Source organism: Garra rufa, chromosome 24 (genome assembly GCF_049309525.1).
Source record: "Garra rufa chromosome 24, GarRuf1.0, whole genome shotgun sequence".
Classification (NCBI taxonomy): domain Eukaryota; kingdom Metazoa; phylum Chordata; class Actinopteri; order Cypriniformes; family Cyprinidae; genus Garra; species Garra rufa.
In genome coordinates this window covers 9,082,281-9,101,869 of record NC_133384.1, presented here as the reverse complement: position 1 = coordinate 9,101,869, position 19,589 = coordinate 9,082,281, and the positions used below count along the sequence as shown (strand labels likewise).

Sequence of the window (19,589 nt, the reverse complement as noted above, 5' to 3'; positions counted from 1 at the left end):
AACGATTGCGAAGCTGAGATTAATGAAACAGAACATGATTTATAATGAGCAACTTCTATTCAACCATTAGGAGCTAGACAGGAGCTTTCGACTATTGACAGTTGACTTTTTCCCAGATCGAAATGCATAATTCATAAAAGCGCTTTGATGCGGCTGGAGTGGATGGGCGTGCATTTATTGCATCACTTGCAATACGCCACGTACCGCATTGATGTCTACCAAACAGGATCTGTTTTTTGTTATGCCAAAAGGGATTCAAAACCTGCCATCCGTAAGAACCTTCACAGCGTCTTTTGTTTAAAGTTACGGTCTTCTATAAATCGGAAGTCTTTCCTTGAGAAAGTCGAAATGTGTTGTACAGATGTAGGTGTCTCGGCTCGTCACGGTTTAACGCAGTCTTCCGATTGAAACCAGGCTGTATCCGTAAACACAGCACACTGGAAGTTTTCCAGAATCCCATGTTCACATGTGTGATAAAGACCTTAACGGACATTTGTTTTTCAGCATGGCATAAACCCTAAAGCACTAGCCTCTGTAGCTTACTGGCTTAGCTCAAGATCTCCTGACCCTCGACTAATTATCAGGAGTGGCAAGCTGGGAGCATTAGACCCTGAATCTAATTTGAAGCCGCATTAGAATGCATGACAAACGCTGTCTTTCTGACACCTTCCGGGTAGAAAAAACTGCAAGAAATGGGGATTTTTAACAAGGAAGACCGGGCTTCTATGAATAATATAAGTGTCGGCTGTAAATTACATTCGAGAGTGTAAATGTAATAAATAATGAACTGATAATATGCGTTGGAGGATACCGAGTTGTGCGTGCCAAGTGGACTGCGCCATTAGATGGAGAAATACTGTTGTGGTGGGTCATGTTGCTTAATGGAAGCGAAATGAAGAATTCCACTCTTTTAATAACGCTTGTTATAATTAAACTCCTCCACAAGTGCCGGGCACGAGAGAGAGAACGAGCGCAGGACGTCTCCAAATTATAAATCATTCATCCTCGGCAGGGTTCCGCCTTTGTTCCCTTGGAAACAGATGTGCGGGGTTCAACTTTGACATCTGATTGGCGGAAAGGGATTTACAGGGGCACGGTACATGGGGGCTGAAACAGAATACGTTTGATTTGCTGAAATTTCTCCCACCAAAAAGAGTACCCTTTCTCTAATCAATACCCTTTAGAGAATTCCGAGTGGCTGCAAAATTGAGCTCTCTTCAGCTCGATGCTGCACTGTGGGAGGCGAGTCATTTAGGGTTTCATTAATATCTGAAATGACTAAACAAGTTCAGCAAGCCAAGAGGGTGAACAGTTGCAAAGTCTACTTAATTATCCTGAATAAAATATGAAGTGGCAACTGTGAAATGATGTGGAACCGATTGGTTCGGGTGCTAGAAGAGAAATTTTCTCTGATCTTTTAAACTCATTTAAGTCACATAAGCGGAATGTTTCGTTTCTGAAGACTTCCCATTGGTTGGATACAAGATAGAACTCAGCAGCACAACAGGCCACGAGCCAAACATTGATAAATATACTGTCATCGTACGAGCATGAGAATCCTTCACTTAAAATGATGGTCTGTAAAACGAGTAGAGGCTAATTATCGATTGCTTCTTAAAGAACATCCTGGTAGAGTGTTAGGATAGTTCATTGTGCTCTGTACAACAGTCCCGATCAATACCGTATTGACAGAGACTGGTAATCTATAAGCATAATGAGTCCATCTAAACAAAGTAGAACTTTGAATTACTATGATCGAAAGCACTCAAGAGCGTGATCTCAACTCAACCTGATCATGGAATTTCTTCCTAAAACGTGGGGGAAAAATTACAGCCACGGGGGGAAGAACTTGTCTCCAGTTCCTCAGGAAATGCATATGCCTCGGTTCTTTACTGAAACGAAGAATTAAACATCATAGTTCCTCTTCTCTGCAAAGCTGAGGCACCTTCCCCTAATTCAATTAGTTTATGTTTTAGAACACAGATAATGTTTTGATAGCAATGAGGAAAATCTGCTTAACAGACCTCCCGTAGCAAATACAGTACTTGGCTGCGGGTCACGTCTGTTATTAGCCTCCTGAGGAGTCTCTTTGGCCCAAACTTTCCAGTCAGGCAAAGATTATAAAACAAGTCTGGGGTTTGAGGGTACCCTTGGGGTTTGGGTCACAGAAAAGCCCCTAAGTGCAAGAAAAGGCCCGCAATGTTTTTCATAGATAGACACACAAATGTTGTCCATGTCAATGTCCTTGTGTGTGGCCACATTCCTTAGAATAAGTTTTAGGTTTCTTATTGTCTCTTAGACATTAAGATCATGTTAGATACACCCAGATGCATCTCATAGACAGTCTTTGTTAAGGTTACAAGCATCTGTTGGCCAGGAAGACTCACTGGGGCCAGAGCGAACCAGTACATTTGGGTTTTAACATTCCATGGCTGTCGACCAAAGGGCAAAATTCAACAGATGTTGCTGCTGGTCTTCAATAGAGAACAAAAAAGCATCTGCAAGGCTGACTGATCAACTCTGCTAGAAAAAGTTTCTACCTCGAAAATCATGAAAGCGAGAGGGAGTTTCAGAGTTTCAAACTTTTCTTCTTTCAGACTCGGCTTCTCTATTCTTCAAAAAAATACCACAGAAGTTTCTATTCTCTGCCAAGGACAAATCCCTCCTCCATTACTGATTCATAATAGACTGCTATCTTCAGTATGTGTGTGTGAATCGTGCCGTACCTGGATCCATTCTTTATTCGAGTCCTCCGCAGGGGTCCAACCATTCTCAGGGTTGTTGAGTCTGGATCGTTCCGGAGACCAGCTGGGGTTGTACTGGGATGAGGCCATGATTTGGTCGGAATGGATTTCCCCAGTTTCCATACCCAAAGGCTCGGTGCAGTCAAAGTCTGAAGGAAGCACAGAGGGGAAAAAAGGGGTGGGTGAGTTGTTAAAATGTCATTTCTTGATCTAAATAAAGAACACATCAGATCACAACCCAGACTAAGGCGAACTTCCTCTTGGGAATGGGCCACTCGGAGGCAAAGTACCATAGGATTCCATCTCTTAGCACCAGAATAAAACATACGCACTTCTCTTACAGGAAAAGCACAATTTAATGGAGGCACTGTGGGAAGTGTACCACATTAAGACGCAAACCTTTATTCATAAAACATTCAGTTTAAGCTCTTAAGTCCAGCAACAAGAGAAGTCTTGAGGTTGCCTTCTGAAGGATGCACGGTTGGGCCAGCGTCAGCATTTGGAGGAATGGAAAGTCAGAGACGCCTCTAGCGTGTCTGTGTTTTTAGATGGAAGGAGAGCAGGTTGTATATCACTCCTCATGCCATGCCACCCAGGATAAGGGCACTGCTGATTGTTTTGTGACGTTATGGGGCATGTCTCGAGGCATGCCGGCCGTGTGTCTGAGACAACCAGAGTTCATGCTTTGACCCCCAAAGGTCTTTTGCCAGACGCTTCGGCACAACTTAGGACTCTGAGATGGTGAAGGATGGGGAAATGTTGACGCTGATGCTAATTTATTTACAACAGGTCACAGACTCCAAACAAACACATATTGTAGTTTTAAATGTAAGGAAATGCATGTTGAAACAGGGTGAGCTCGTGTTACTTACTATAACAGTAAGGGTGCAAGAAGGTCACATACACAAACATGCAAGCCTAAACACATGTAGCAGATGGAGAAAGCATGTCTGTTAGATAGAAAGTAGATTTATTTGTTTATTACTGAGCCATTAGCACTGTTTGTTTTTTCCAAATTGTAAAACAGCATTGCATTTATTCTTCGTAAATTATCTAATCTCAGAATGCACTTTGAAAGGTAATTAAAAACGAGAGTCGAGAGAAAAGTTAATATATAACTATACATTTCATTCAGAATGGAAAAGTATCATTACTTATTACCAGTGCTGGGGAAAGTTACTTTTGAAAAGAAAAGCATTACAATATTGAGTTATTCCCTACAAAAGTAACTAATTACGTTACTTAGTTACTTTTTATGGAAAGTAATGTGTTACATTACATTTGCGTTTTTTTTTTTAAATCTGGGCTGGGCTTGCTTGTTTGTTTTCAATATAAAAAGTATTTTTTGCAAATGTAAAAGCCTTTTTACACCAAAAGCCTACGGCTTAGATAAAAGTAAATTGACGTCTGTACAGTAGACCGCAGAAGAACAAATTGTCAACTCTTTAGCAGTAAAAAAAGGAAAACAAATGTTAGATTATCTTGAGTAATTTTTGCTTATTAGTATGGATGAATTGGATCATCGAAGGTTGGCAGCAAAAACATTGGTTAATAAAATGGGATCAAATACATAAAGGATATTTGTTTTATTTAACATATTTAATTATTGCAGGTTTGCATCATATTCTGAGTTAAATTTCACTGTTTTTGATCATTCTGAGGAATACTGTATCTGTTTTTTTTATTGAGTGAGATGAATTAATCCATGTTCACATTTATTCTAGCACTAAAGTAACATCTTACAATTTCTCTCAACATCAGGACAGCAGAGCTTTTAATCAATAAATGGGGGAAAAAGTAACTGGTGTTGCTCATTTGAAAAAGTAATATTATTACGTAACTTGCGTTACTTGTAATGCGTTACCCCCAACTCTGCTAATTACTGAGTAACCATATATTTTGTTTTGCTGTAGTAATTTGTAGAGGTATTTTTAGTGCTTATTAGAGAATCACTTCATTATCCTATCAACTCGTGTTAACGCCCAACTCAAAATCATAAGGGATTGAGTCTTTTATGTGCTTCTCATGAATTTCTCTCCTTTACCCTTGAAAGCTCAGCTCAAGTAAATCTTAACATTACTCATTCTCTTTTGTTCTGTTTTATCTCTCTATCTCTTCGAGCCATCTATCCACTTTCCACCCTTTCATTCTTTAGAACAATGACTGAAAACAACCAGATCTCTCGTCCGATTACATCTGGCATCCGTCAATGTTCGGTCCCACTCGGCAGAGACCATAAATCTATGACAAAATCCTTCGCATAAAGACTTATTGCCAATGGCGATCTCCTTCCTTCCTGCAAAGCACAATATACTGGTAAACATGTCGAAGTGCGAGAGAAGCTGCCATGGAATGTAAATTTATGGAGCCAATAAATAATTGATAGACTGCGACTGTTCGGCAAAGCCCCTGCTGAGAACACACCGAACGTATTCTTGAGCATGAGCCGGGATGGCAGAGATGTAGTACACACCTTGATGTATTCTGAGAGCTCAAGCTGAAGTATAACATGGCACATCAGTTCACAACAATAATATACAATATATGTATCTAAAAAACAGCTTGACCACCTTAAACTGACCTGAATTTGTGTCAATTCTCAAGCACCGCTACTCACATTGAAAAGGTGTGTTCTCAAGAGACAGACAGTGAGAAAGACAGATACTGGCGGATGCATTTAAATGCATAGCATGATTGTGGGTGAAGGTTAGTGGTGTGTTTTGAAATTAAATGTTTAGTTGGAGCATTTCTCAAATTGGGGTGAAGAGGTGAATCCTCTAGGTGAGCTGGTTTGGAAAAAAAAGAGTAATCCAACCCCCATAAAGCAGGGCAGATGGGTCATGACTCTTAACACAATCACTTAATGAAAGAGGGCCACAGCTGAGGGAAACGTGGTGATTTAATAACTTCCCATGTTATATCATGTTGTATTTGCATGTGTACACATATGTATATGGGATTATAACCCCAATCAACAGGGTATGTTGCAATAACGTCTCATGCAATGTTGCAACAATGTCTCATGATGTTCAGACTTCAATTTTTTAAGATGATAGTTGAAGTTTGCAAATTAAGTTGAGGGATATTTTCTTCACCTTATGCTAACTTAGGTTAAGAGAACAAGAGATTTGCATTATTATTTTTATTTAGAGGACGTTTTAGAAGTAATTACTTTTTGCTTGCCTTCATTCATCTTCCAAAACATTCAAATCTGAATTCTTCTGATGGTGATAAAGTACAAGTTGAAAGGTTCACAGTATAACAATTTGATGTTTTTTCCATGATAGTTTATCTAAATTGTGTGTTTTTAAATATTGAATCTTCAATCTTAACGCAAGATTGACAAACTGAATTATTTAATTGCACAGCATGACTGGTTGTGTGATCTCAACATGCTGGCCAACATGAGTGAGTGATCCGTGTCTTCTAGGATGCTAGGATTCTAGATGCTGAGATTTCATCTCATGCGAATTTCATTTCCTGACTTATTTTATCCACTTTTAAACATTGCAGTATTGACTTACCATCCGGGACTGTCCTTTCCAGCACAGTAAAATTTGCTGAGAATCCCTCTTTTGCAATAGCACTGTCTGTGTTGATTGTCAAAGCCAAGATTCCAGTGTAGGATATGATCCGTCCTGGAGTATTTTGTCCACAGTATCTGCCAATGTATGGACCAACTGTAAAAAGAGACAATGGTAGAGAAAACAGAGGGTTTTAGGGATGATTAGACACGTTCAATAATCTACCATTCAAACCATTCCATCAAAGCTGATACTGTAGTGAACAGTGAACGTCAAGGACAGAGTCATTGGTTGACCTTGTGACTGAATTGATAACTGAATTGACTGAACAAAACATTCTCTCAACACCTTGTTGTTGATGGAAATGAAAAGGGCAGTGTCTGTTTTTTACACGTCTATGACCTTGGGTTTCTGTTTTCAGTGGCGACCATAAATTCCTGCACTTATTGTTCGTTCCAGGGCCACACTAATGTGACTTCCCAGAAGCCACTTTAAAAGAAAAAAACGTGTAGGAGTTGGAGGGGACAAGAAGGAAGGAACTGAACACAACCACGGCTACAAATTAAGAGGTATGCAGTACATTCAGCTGAAAAAAGGAAACGCTTTGAAGCTTTTGAAAAGAGCTTTTCATACTATATGCACATGTCTTTCCAGGTTAAGGCCACTTTTAAACTTTGGTTTAAGCTGTGTTTCAGTTAGAATGTAATGGCAAGTTGTTTGGCAACAGACAACCAACTATAAATGGCCCCAGTGCTTGGCTTATTAATTATTCATGAGCTTTGTACATCCACGGGAGCTTAAATTACACTAGAATTACACATCTTTTGCCTAAATTAAGGAGGTAAAAATGCAAATAGCAAGATTAACCCAAGGTTTACAAAATACAGCGTGAAATCCCGAATCCTGAGTAAAATGAATAATTACTGACCCAAGGCAAAATATGAACCATGCAAAACATGAAGGATCTGGGATTATGTTAAAATTCATGGCTGATAACTGAAATATTGGCTTTAGGATTGACACACCTTTTTCAAGGTTTGTTTGTTATTGGCTCTTTTTGAGAAGATGCCCATTACAGTCCGATCTGCCAGCTTTGTGCATCTGTGTGTGATTACATAAAACAGATGTACGGGTTTGCATGAACCTTAATCTTCATAAGAATTCATAGAAGCAGGTGCATCCAAGTGTGCATAAATGTGTGCGTTTGTGTATTGAGACAGCCTTGGGTGTGGTGAACCATCCGGATTATCTGCATGACTCAACAGGGCTATGAAATTTTAAAGAGCCTCTCCATGAACCCATCCAGCATGTCTGCTCTGGTGGAGGAGGAGGAGGAGGGGGCTTTATAAACCCTCTGCCAGGCTGTGACTGCCTCAAAGTGGGCGGTCAGTGGGTGATGGAGGGGTGGGCTGAGGGCTTGAAGTCATAGAAGCTTCTGTCTCGCAGCCTTTCCACACTAATGCACTTATTGATTGGTGTGGCTCCACAGGTAATGCAGCTAGTGTCTGAACCGTAGAGAGGAGTTACACTGAGGCCCTAAAGCACCAGGGCCTTCCCTTTAAAGTCTTGTCTGCAACCTTCCTCTTGGCTCTTTCTCTGTCACCGTGCACTTGTGGGACACCTTTTTATTGTAGATTTTTCAACAGAGGCTGCCAAATCTAAAATAAAGCATGCAACCTTTGTCCCAGGTTCTACACTTCCCTCAGGCCTACATGGATTTTGGATTCACAAAAAGCTCTGTAGGTTTTTGCAGAATCGGGACAGCATCATTCACAAAGTTCTACACATCCCTCACTTCTTGAGTTTGCTCAAGAGTGCAGCATTCTAGGCACATTTAAAAGAAACAGTTCACCCAGAAATGAAAATTCCGTCATTATTAATCATAGTTATCTTGTTCCAAATCCCCAACAACAAACTAAGACATTTCTGCTGTTTTTTTTATCCAGAAAATTCAAGTTCCTGCAAATTTTGTCTAGACCTGCCCACATAGGACTATACGAAAACAATTAGTTAAACAGACTTCCTCAATTTTTAAACAATATCTTCACTACATATCCTCGGAAGAGACTCTGAGACTAATCTTTTTTAACCGATGAGAAAGCTCAAAGGCTCAATCTCAGATCAAAGGTGTCAGTCGTTCGCGGCTTCTCTCTTCCGTCAAGGCAGAAAAAATGTCGATAATGAAGTGGAAACTGAATAAGACCTCTGGTCCTCGCAGACTTCCTTCCCGCTTTGAGCTGAAATCTTCCTGTTGGGCTTCTGGGTGTGTGTATACATGCAATTCAAATATACACGCACAAATAAAAACTGTAATTATCTTGGAGAACAGAATAGTTTTGGTGTTATGACAACAGTCTACATTCCAGAGTCCCTCACCCCAAACCGCCAGAGACAAACCACAGTCTAATGTCCAGAGAGGCAGAAAACAAGAACAGCTATTAACAGAATAAAAAGCTTCACATTTGTGGATTTAAAAGTATGTGAGCAAGCCCAAATATCTTATCGACACTTGGCCATGCTTAAGATAGTTTTGTTTTGCTTGTAAAACACAGCAAATGGATCGAGGCCAGTCGGCTGTTCTCCCCTAGAGATCAATCATACTACATTGTTATTTAGCCATATCATCTGGCTTATCTGGCCATTTCCAGAAGGCCAAATATGAGACCCTCCCAATTACTTATAGTTTCCAATACACCTTCTTACGTATTGAACTCTAGCACTGTATTATATTGCAATTCAAGCAGCTTGTTGAATGTAGGTGTGTTATTACTTTCCTATATGATCGATTTACAAGGTTCACCTGGCAGATAATAAAAATGCTGCAATATCAAACAGAATGTGTAAAAATAGTACCTTTAGGGGTACAACAGCTTAAAGGGACAACTTTGTACCTTATTTAAGGCTCATACCTTAAGGGTACATACTACTACTCTAAGGTATTAATATGCACCTTTTAGAGGTAGATAAGTCACAAAGTTGTCCCTTTAAGGATATTCCCAATAGTGACAAGCTGCTGGTTCCCTAAAGGTACCATTTTTGCCAAAAAATGGAAAAAAGCCAACACCCTTGCAACCGGCTAGTACAATGTGTTGGTGTGTTTTGCATAGGACACTCTTATTTTACATTCAAAATCTAGTATACTGTACAATCTTGATCTGTTTCTGTAGACCAAAAAGTATTTTAGAGTTTATTGTTATTGGTCCTTTGGAGGGTGAGTATTTGAGAATCAATGTGCAAACATCATCCGCTAAATGATCTTTTGTTTCAAACATTCAGATTTTCCTGTTTGGAGCAACAGTTCTCTCCAGTGACTCACCTCCAGGGAAGCCGTCCCAAATCTCCAGGCGGTCATAACGGCAGAACACTCCAGTGGGTGGCTGCGTGTCTGGCTCCAGCTCAAAGCTCTCGAACTCCAGAACGATCTCCGACATCTTGGGAGCAAAGATCATGAACGTGCAGTCCAGGTTGTTGGGGTACTTCTCTGGAAAGCCGGGCGACTTGATGACTCCACTGCTGGAGGTGAAGTTCCTGGAACATTCTGGACCTGAGGTGAACACCGAAAGGAAGGAAAAAGTTGGAGCAAATGGAGTAGGGGGAAAAAACAAACATCGAAGGAGGAACATGGTGGTCTGTGTTGTTTTGCTCGATGATTGCATGGTTTATGGGCCGTGGTGGAGGCCCACCCTGCTCGGGATACGGCTGCTGCCTTGTTTTTTGGGTGTGTGGGCTAATGATGAAGACGAAACGAGACCAAAAAGAAAGTGCAAGCACATATGAGCCTGTACTTATTAAAAGTTTCACATGCACTCTGTGCAGTACAGTTGGTGCTTAAAACAACACGATTAAGAAATACCAAATACGTCCATCATACTTTATAAAACTCACTTTATCCGCATGCACACACATACTTTTATATCGGCAAGTCAAAACATTTAGCAGAACTCCCTGGAGGACTAGCTTTATTGATGCAGTGTGTTGTTGAAGTTCACACATACATCACTACTTTGCACTTACACGACGGTCGCTCAGCTAAAGCTGTTGTGTGATGAATAGGCTCAGAGCTCTAAGAGTAAATACGCTCTTGTTACAGAGTGATGCATACAGGATCACCTCTGGATCATCAACACTGAAATGTCAACATTACGTTAGCACTGTACCTAATGTAGTGTGGAATCTCGTGGTTATTACTGCGGGTGCAAAAGTTTAAAGATCACGAACCAGAACCGAGATGACAAATAATGATGTCACTGTGGCTAAAAACCAAACCCATATTACTTTTTCAAGTACCAGGGGTGCATCATAAAAGTGGTCTTGTGCGCCATATTCTTCTGTTCTAAATCATTATTTGAAGCCACAGAACAGCCTGGAAATTCTATCCCGATTTTGTTCTATGGAAGGAACAATGTACTACGGTTTTTGACACAACTGAACATAAATGGTGTCAGAATTGCAATTTTTAAGTGAACGACTGAAAATGGACAGCCTAACAAACAAATTTCCAATGGAAGGAAGAATGGTTGAAAATAAAATAAAATAAAATAAAAAGTATTTTTCAGAGCGTTAAGTGGATATTAAAGAGCATTTTCTGTTATTTTGGATTTTGTTGGATGCATAATTTTATGTCATCAAAAACTCTACCACATTCTACCACAAAAGCCGTTAACTGCTTCTTTTTATCTCGCTTTTTTATTTCTTTTCCATTTTTCCTGTGCTCTAAAGAAAATGACCAGCTCGGGAATTTGAAGCTAAAGTGAGTTGACATTTAGTGCACTACTTGGTTGGTTTTTAAACAGCAGGACATAAATTCCACACTTTTAGTCCTTTCATTACACAGAGCTTTAAAATTCCAGACATTTAATATTACATTTTCTATCATAAATAAGGCTTGAAATATAACACTCAGTGGACACGGCCTTCCCAAACTCTACAGGCCTCCACTCTAATCTATTGAAACCAAGGGTGTCAGCAATTACACGTGGTGAGAAGGTGTCACACGGACAGGACAGGGTAATTGCACAAACACTTTGGGCTTTAGGGTTGAAAGCTGTCAGCTGAATGGTCAGCAATCAGTGTCTCTGAAAGTTTCCAAGTCGAAATAAAAGTTACTAGGCTTAACAGGCTTATAAAGAAATTCAAAAGAACTATTTGATGATGGAGCCAAAAACTTTCGACTTTCATCTTTAGTTTTTTGACGGTTGCGTAAGTTCCAGCAACGGCAGATAGACACACTCAATTCTCTAGACCATTCTTAAGATTATCTTCTGACAGAGAAAAAGTTCTGTGGCTGTTCCATGGGCAAGAAGGAATTGCATTTTCCTTTCGTAAGATAAGAACACATTTCCTCTGCACCATTTCTCACTCTATTTATAAAGTGCATGCTATAACATTATGTTTTAGCAAAACAACCCAGAACATATTCCAAGCAAATGCACTGAATTCTGAAATATGTCAAAACTATTTTGATGTTGCATTGACAGCATTGCCACAAAGGGGCGCTACAGTGGGTTTTAGCGCTCTGTTTTGTTGTTTAGGTTTAAAAAAATAAAATAAAATAAAAATGCATGAGCTAAAGTTTACTAAACTGTCAACACACTAACTAGCTATCAAGCTGTATGACATTTGAACGTAACTCTATCTTAATGCATATTAAGTATTGTTTGCAATGTGTCAATTTCTGCATATGGTTTTAGTGTCTCTCTGTGAATACAGTGTGAAATATAATAGAGAATTGTGGGTCCACTAGTACATTTATCTGCCTAGCGGGAACAGTGCTGCTTTGCGGCTCTTCACTGTGACTGGCTTTGTAATGCTTCACTGCTGTTTACAGATTGCGGTGGGATTCTAGGATTTGTGTGTGCGTTTGTGATTATGCGTGTCTCATATGGATTCAGAGACATGTCGCTATTGTCGCTAACCGCAAATGCTTAAAACCTCCACACGTTCCCATGTCCCTGGGTTTGTTTCTGCTGTTATTTGCAAGTAGTGGGGAAAAAACTTTACAAGGAAAGACTGGGGAAAACTGAGATGAGAAACGGGAGGGAACTTTGAGCCTGTAAACTCAAGCCAAACAAATAAAGCTTTGTGAGAGCCATCCAGCTTTCTCTCTCGGTTCCTTTCCTGCTCACAGCCACAAATACTTTCAAGTCCTTCTGAACTAAATTTACACTTAAACGGCAGAATTTATGGGAGAGTAGTGAAGTGGTATTGAAAAAACACAAGCTTGATTCATAGCAGCTAAGCGCTAATTCTGACATTAACGGCTAGCTTTTGTACGATTTATTTTGCTTTTCTGCACTAACGTATATACACTGGCTTATCTTTTCAATGCGGTGAAGTGGCTGAAGCCTTCGGCCTCTGTGGAATATGCTGTTTATTTAACAGGCCAGAGGCAATGCTTGTTAAAAAGATCTCTTGCGGGTCTCCCCTTAGTGCAAACAAACCCAGGAAAGTGTCATAGATTTAATCCTCATGTTCTGTTGAGATTAACTTTACGGTTGTTACGTTTGGGGACCCAGAGACCTCAGTGATGTATATTTAACAATGCAACACGTCTAAACCTTACAGTCATTTAGAATATCTGACATAATCAAAGCCAGATATTACTGGTAGATATTACTTTGAAACTAACTGGTACTAAAGGCAATCAAACAATTAAAATTTAATTAACAAAGAATATCTAAAATAAACAAACGGTAATAAAAATGCTGCAAGCACATGACAAAAATATTTAAATATTCTTGTTTTTTATTTATTTAAAAAATACTATGATAGTAACTAAATAAAACTAAAACACATTGAAAAGTTTGTTCAAGTGTGCTATTAGTATACTTTCATTATACGTTTTATGTAATTCTCAGAAATGTGCTTTTATATACTTCTCAGAAATATACTTAAAATGACGTTTACGTATACTTAAAAGTATAAAAAGTCTAAGTATATTTGAGCTATACTTGCTATTGCACATCTTCTGTACAGAATTTCCAAAACACAAGTGAAGAAGAAACTGAAACAACAGATACTTCCACATGTAATCTAACACAATCGTCAGACATAAAACAGCATCAAAACCATAGAAATGTAAAACTGTGTAATGTTATGCAATAAAATGTCGACCCATGAAGGGGTAATAATGACTGTCAAGCTGTCAAAACTCCATCTACGTTTTGATTATCATGAATATTAGTATAACACTACTAAACTAGTAGTTTTTCTGAGACTATACTTCAAAGTGTACTAAAAATGCATAAAAATGTATTTAATTAGTAAACTATCAGTATACCTATGAGTTCACTTTTAGTATACTTGCAGTACAAACTGAAAACATAGATGTAAACTAGTTGTGTACTCAAAGTTTACTACTGTTATACTTAAAGTATACTTAAAAGTATACTTTTATATACTAGAAATTGGGCCAATTCAGTCCCAAGGAGTACTGACATAGTATACTTAAAAGTATACTACTAGTACACTGATATTTTTATAGTTACTACATAAAGTATACTTAAACATATACTTGAACTTTACTTAAGTATACTTAATAAAATAAACTTGAAGTATACTTTGTTTTGGTAAGGGTATCTAGACTTCTCTGTAAATGCTAACATTCAGCACACAGTACTGAAAACCTGAGCTGACACAGCTATGCTAACGCTAAGAGATCTGTATTACTAGATCCCTTGGTATACGACACAGTTTGTGTAATGCTGAAGCAGAAATGAAATGGCTGGAGGTGTTCTGGGTCTAGTGAGCTAATCGCTGTTGTTTATATTCCATATATCTGCAGGGAGAATAATTAATCTGGACACACATACACACACACCTTTCCTTTCCGTTTACCCCCGTGGCTACGCTAAGACAGGTTAATGGGCGCGATGAGAGTTTAAGAAGCAAAATTTGGCCACACTTTCCAACAAACATTAATCTGGAGTCACAGCTGTGGGGTTACCCTGAACACACAAACACGCACGCTTACAGTTGCTGACACATCATTTAGCCAGCCAGCACCGCTGATGGTTCCCCTTGAGAACGAGAATGGGCAATGCACAGAAAGACAGTTTCTGCCTTGGGTTTCATTAGCTCTGTGTGTTAATGCAGGGGGGTTTATTTAGAAGACGGGCTTGTAGAATGACATGCTTGCCTTGCCAGATGTGACCTATGCCACTGGCCTGTAAAAAGCAACTAAACTTGTAAAAGACAACTAAACTGGACACAATGAACAAGCTGCCCTCCTCACGCAATCCTTGTCCTAGTGTGTTGACACAGGTGCCATCGTAAAGACGTTCAGATAACATCTCTATGATGAATGGCCTGGCTAGACGTGAGCTAGCAATGATGACGCAGACTTTCGGCATGACTTCACTAGTAACGGCTATGCAGCTATTTATGTACCTGAATGGGTTTATTGAAAAAATATGCCTCTATCTAAATTTCGGCAAAACATAGCATTCCAAAAGCATGACTATATACTGTATACATGCTTTACTGTATGTAAACTGTAGTTTCCAACTGAAATGAACACCAGTGGCAGTAAAACAACAACAACAACTTTTAGTCCTTTTCACACAAATTATATTTACAGGAGCAGATTACCAATTAAAGGCACAATATGTCAGTTTTTCACCACTAGAGGGCGCATATTTAAAACAAACAAAGAAACAAAGGCCATGTGGAAGTGTGGAATCATGCAAGTTGTTGTCTTCATCCCCACAGCCAATGCAATCTATCAATACTCGAAATCATGAAATCATGTCCATGCATGAGCAAATGTATTAAAGACTTATTAAGGTCACTGTAGTATGAATTATGATTATGACACAGTTGACCGCTTCTGATTCTTCCGGTCATGCATATGTAGGAAAAGCAGCACTGTTTTATCATACTAGTTACATTTGTGTGTGTTAAAAGTTCTGTTATAATGCTACTCTGTGTTCGTCAAGTGTCTAATAAAACACATAACATGTTAAAGTGTCTTCCATGTTTTCTACAAAATAAAAATGGAAAATTGAGAGTTGATGACATTATTGGCAGGCGACACAATGACAAAGTCAGTTACACTAATTTTTCTCTGGATTTAAACATTCTTTAAAATATCTGGGATAATGTAAGTACACAAGTCAGCAAAATATATAAAACTGTTCTAGTGGTTTTTGGATATTTTAATAAAAAATCTTACATATTTTGCCTTTAATAAAGACTACATATGATTCCTTGAACAATACTATGTTATGAACTCAAAACCCTTTTAACAGTGCATGATTTGTACTTAAAAACATTTTGACATTTGCACCACACAACCAGCTCCATATATATAGCGTTTTTTTATTGTAGTAAACTTGCTCGGTAGCGCACCCGGTACAGTATTGTATTTGCAATACGGAGTGCTAAGTCCTATGAAACACTTGTAGAAACAAGATAAAAGTGGCATGGTTGCTTCAGCTAGTGTGTTTTATTGGTGATACATTATTTTTTAACTGCAATAGAGTATTAAATGTTTAGTGCCACTTACAAAACATTAATTTCTGAACTGATACGCACAACTTATTGCAGAAATGCCACCACAGGCATGTTTTCTTAAAAAACCTAGTTCCTAGGGTGCACAAAAAAGCTCCTGTTTAAAAGAAAAATGTCTAAATCTCTTTTTTAAAGATCAATACCATCTATAACAGTAACATAAATTTTAATTTCCATTCATACAGCTGCCATATTATATTTATTCTCAGTTACCTTTTTGTTTTTTACTCAGAGGTGGAAACAGGCTTCCTTAGTCTTACTACACTGACTCTCAGCGAGGGAAACTAACTTCTCGATCCTTCTGTCCCACACCCACGCCTTCCACCCCACTTGCGAAACATCAGCCTGTCTTCGCACTTGATGCGGTGCTGAAAATTGCAGAGCTGTTAACTAAAAACGCATGTCTCCTTCAACCCTAAGAAAGGCCATTTTGGGGATGCCACGGCAAGGCAGGATGAGATGATAACTACAGACTCCTCTTCTTTACGGATGGGGTACGCAAGTTTCTAAAAATCATCTAAAAGCCCCTTGTTAAGGATGCTGTAAGGGAACTCTGAGAGAAAGAACATGGTGTCTGTGAAACCGTAGCGGTCTGAAAGCCCCCTGAGGACAGCTCTTCGTTAGATATCCATGCTGTCCAGTGTGGGTTAGTGCTTGGGTCAGGCTTGATTGCATTCATAGATAGCTGCGGTGGAGAGATTCTCATCTCTTATCTTTCCTGTGCGCGAGTGTGTGCGCAGCTCCCAGGCTTTCTCGCCCTCTCCTCACCTTATCTTCTCTCCCTCACTTTCTTTGTCACCTTCACACTTTTTTTTCCTGAATAGATTCTTCTCTCCTTTTGTGTTCTCTGTTTATTCTCTCCTTCTCTAGTAGTCTTCACATTAGCTCTCTACTCTCGTTTTCTCTCTTTGTTGCTGGTCAAAAATCTATCTGTCTATCTATCTATCTATCTATCTATCTATCTATCTATCTATCTATCTATCTATCTATCTATCTATCTATCTATCTATCTATCTACATATATATATATATATATATATATATATATATATATATATATATATATATATATATATATATGAGCTATATTGCTTGCCGAAAATATTGTTTATAGTGAATATGTGTGTTAAAGCGATTTAACCACGGTTAAGTGGTGTTTTTAAGGACAGGACAGAATAAAATCACTGCAACATACAGTCTCTTGTGGCTAATTGCTTTAAAAACATATATAAGCAGCTGAAGTTGAAGATGCCTGTTCTGAAATCAGCTTAGCTATCTGAGAGCTCTGCAAAACTCACAAAATACACAGTGTACTTTTAATTAGATATTCTGCTGTACTGCTGCTTCTAGCAATTCAGCCCACATGCTGCGGATGTGTGTGAAACCTGCTCTAATCCACAGCTTACCTCTCCAAATGTAGCAGCGGCAGCAGCTTGAAATGAGTATAATCTCATTTTAAACGGTGTTACATTCTTATAATCATCCCACATTTGAATACCTGCACACCTGTTTCAACACCTGTGTGTAATCATTACATTTACTTGTATGTCATAAACACGCAGATCAGATGGTGTTGACATGGCTTTCAAATCAGATTCCCTTTCTTTATTCACCATCCGTCACTCTTCCAATTGCTTTTCACATTCTTTCTCGCTGTCCCTCGCTGTCTTTAATTGATAAGGCTGGTGTACGCTTTGCAGAGTTTACGTAGTCACAGCAAATTCCCATGTCCTGGACTGCAAACAACAGTATTTGTTGTTCACACAGGATCTGGTGGCCCACCCATGCTGATAAACTAAGAGGGTTTTCTGGAGGAACACACCCAGCGAGGGGGCGCCCATCCTGGCCGAGAGCGTCTGCTCGACCCCTTGACTGCACGCAGTCGATATGTTTCAGACGTCTTTGCTCTCTCCAGAGGAACCTTATTTCCAATCAGACACATCAAGAAGATGAGTTTAAGAAAACCAGCACTGAGATAATGGAATACTGTGGGAGACTTATTGATGTTATTGATGAGCCAAAGTGTGTGGAGGTGCAACCGGGGGGATGGGAACCCGGAGGAAAATGTTTGCTCTTTTATAGCTCAAATGCGTTTTGTCAACTATCAACTTTGTCCCTGAATTTTCCCCTAAAAGTATAATAAATAATACAAATATAAAATTTTAATATATGAATAAAAGAGGAAGCACAATTCATTATTTACACTACTGTTCAAAGGTTCAAATATTTCTATTTTAAATACGGTTTTCATATTAATAAAAAAAAAAATCCAGATTTTTTTCACTGCTTTTAACATTGATAATAATCAGAAATGTTGCTTGAGCAGCAAATCAGGATATTAGAAAGATTTCTGAAGGATCGTGTGACACTGAAGACTGGAGTAATGAAGCTGAAAATTCAGCTTTGATCACAGCAATCAATTACATCTTAATATATATTCAGACAGAAAACAGCTATTTTAAAATGTAAAAATATTTTAGAATATTACTGTTTTTACTGTATTTATCACACTTTTTAATACTTTGGTTCTGCAAAAGTCTTTATTTTCTCACCATATAATCTCATTGCGATTTTTCTTCTCTATGGGAATGACTTCACACAAACGGGCGATAAAGATTAAAATAAACTCCCCCTGGAGCATCCATCTCATCCTGAGGTCACACTCTGGGTATCCCAGGGTCAATATTTGACCATGATGTGTGTCGCACCTGTCCGAGGTTATGCAAACATGCTTTCTCTCTCGCTTTCTCTGGGTCTCTAGCCCTACCTCAAACACAGGAAACAGATCTGCACAACAGGAAATTTCTGCTTATTGCCGTGACATCTCCAGATAAGACCACAGTCCCTGAGTGTGTATCTGTGTGTCTCTGAGGGCCAGACAATGGCAGAACGAGAGACCCCGAAGGTCTACAAGTCCGTGTTATCAACTGATCTTTTCTCCTCAGGCGGCTCTCCCACCGGGACTGACAAAGAGAAAACAGAAAGTGCTCTCCCTCGCCTACAACTGTCCTTATATGGCTGTTCTGCTCTCCTACAGTAATTTCCTATCTTGTATGTATACATCACATTATAGAGAGATAGTTTTAGCTCTAAAATCTGATTGGATGAGCCACTGTGGGGCCATTGCAGCTGATATTATAGCTATATGTAGCTTTTTTCCTTCCACTCACCCGTTTTGAAGATCTCATAGCGGATGGAGAAGCCAGCGCCGTGAGTCTCGTAGTCAGACACAAACTTGATGAAGAGCTGGTTCCCAGAGGAGACCACAGGAGAGGGAGCGATCTTCCCACAATACTTCCCGACCAGCTGCCCGTTCTCATCCACTCCATCTCTCACTTCCACATAGTCATATCTGCACAGAGAGAGGAAAACAAAAATTGGTTTAGCTAAACTATTATTCAGTTTGTTGCTTTAATAATACGTGACCCTGGACCACAAAACCAGTCTTAAGTAGCACGGGTATATTTGTAGCAATAGTCAAAAATACATTGTATGGGTCAAAATTATAAATTTTTCTTTAATGCCACAAATCATTAGGATATTAATTAAACATCATGTTTTATGAACATATTTGGCCAATTTCCTACCGTAAATATATCAAAACTTAATTTTTGTTTAGTAATATGCATTGCAAAGAACTTCATCTGAACATTTTTAAAGGCGATTTTCTCAGTATTTTGATTTTGTTGCACCCTTGGATTCCAGATTTTCAATAAAAAAAGACCCTTATGACTGGTTTTGTGTTCCAAAGTCACACATTATAAATATTTTAACTTTATAAAATAATTTTGTCAGTCACCCAAATATCAAC

General features: G+C 38.9%; 1 protein-coding gene across 4 annotated transcripts in view; it reads right to left on the bottom strand.

Moving 5' to 3' along the window:
• Positions 1-19,589, bottom strand: part of nrp1a (neuropilin 1a) — a 65,574-nt gene that overhangs the window by 28,152 nt on the left and 17,833 nt on the right. For all 4 annotated transcript variants that reach the window (XM_073830427.1, XM_073830428.1, XM_073830429.1 and 1 more), the window contains exons 3-6: positions 18,949-19,130; positions 9,585-9,812; positions 6,269-6,424; positions 2,727-2,893 (exon numbers count right to left, since the gene is read on the bottom strand). In XM_073830427.1, the coding sequence (XP_073686528.1) occupies positions 2,727-2,893; positions 6,269-6,424; positions 9,585-9,812; positions 18,949-19,130 (733 nt within the window). The remainder of the gene's footprint in view (positions 1-2,726; positions 2,894-6,268; positions 6,425-9,584; positions 9,813-18,948; positions 19,131-19,589) is intronic.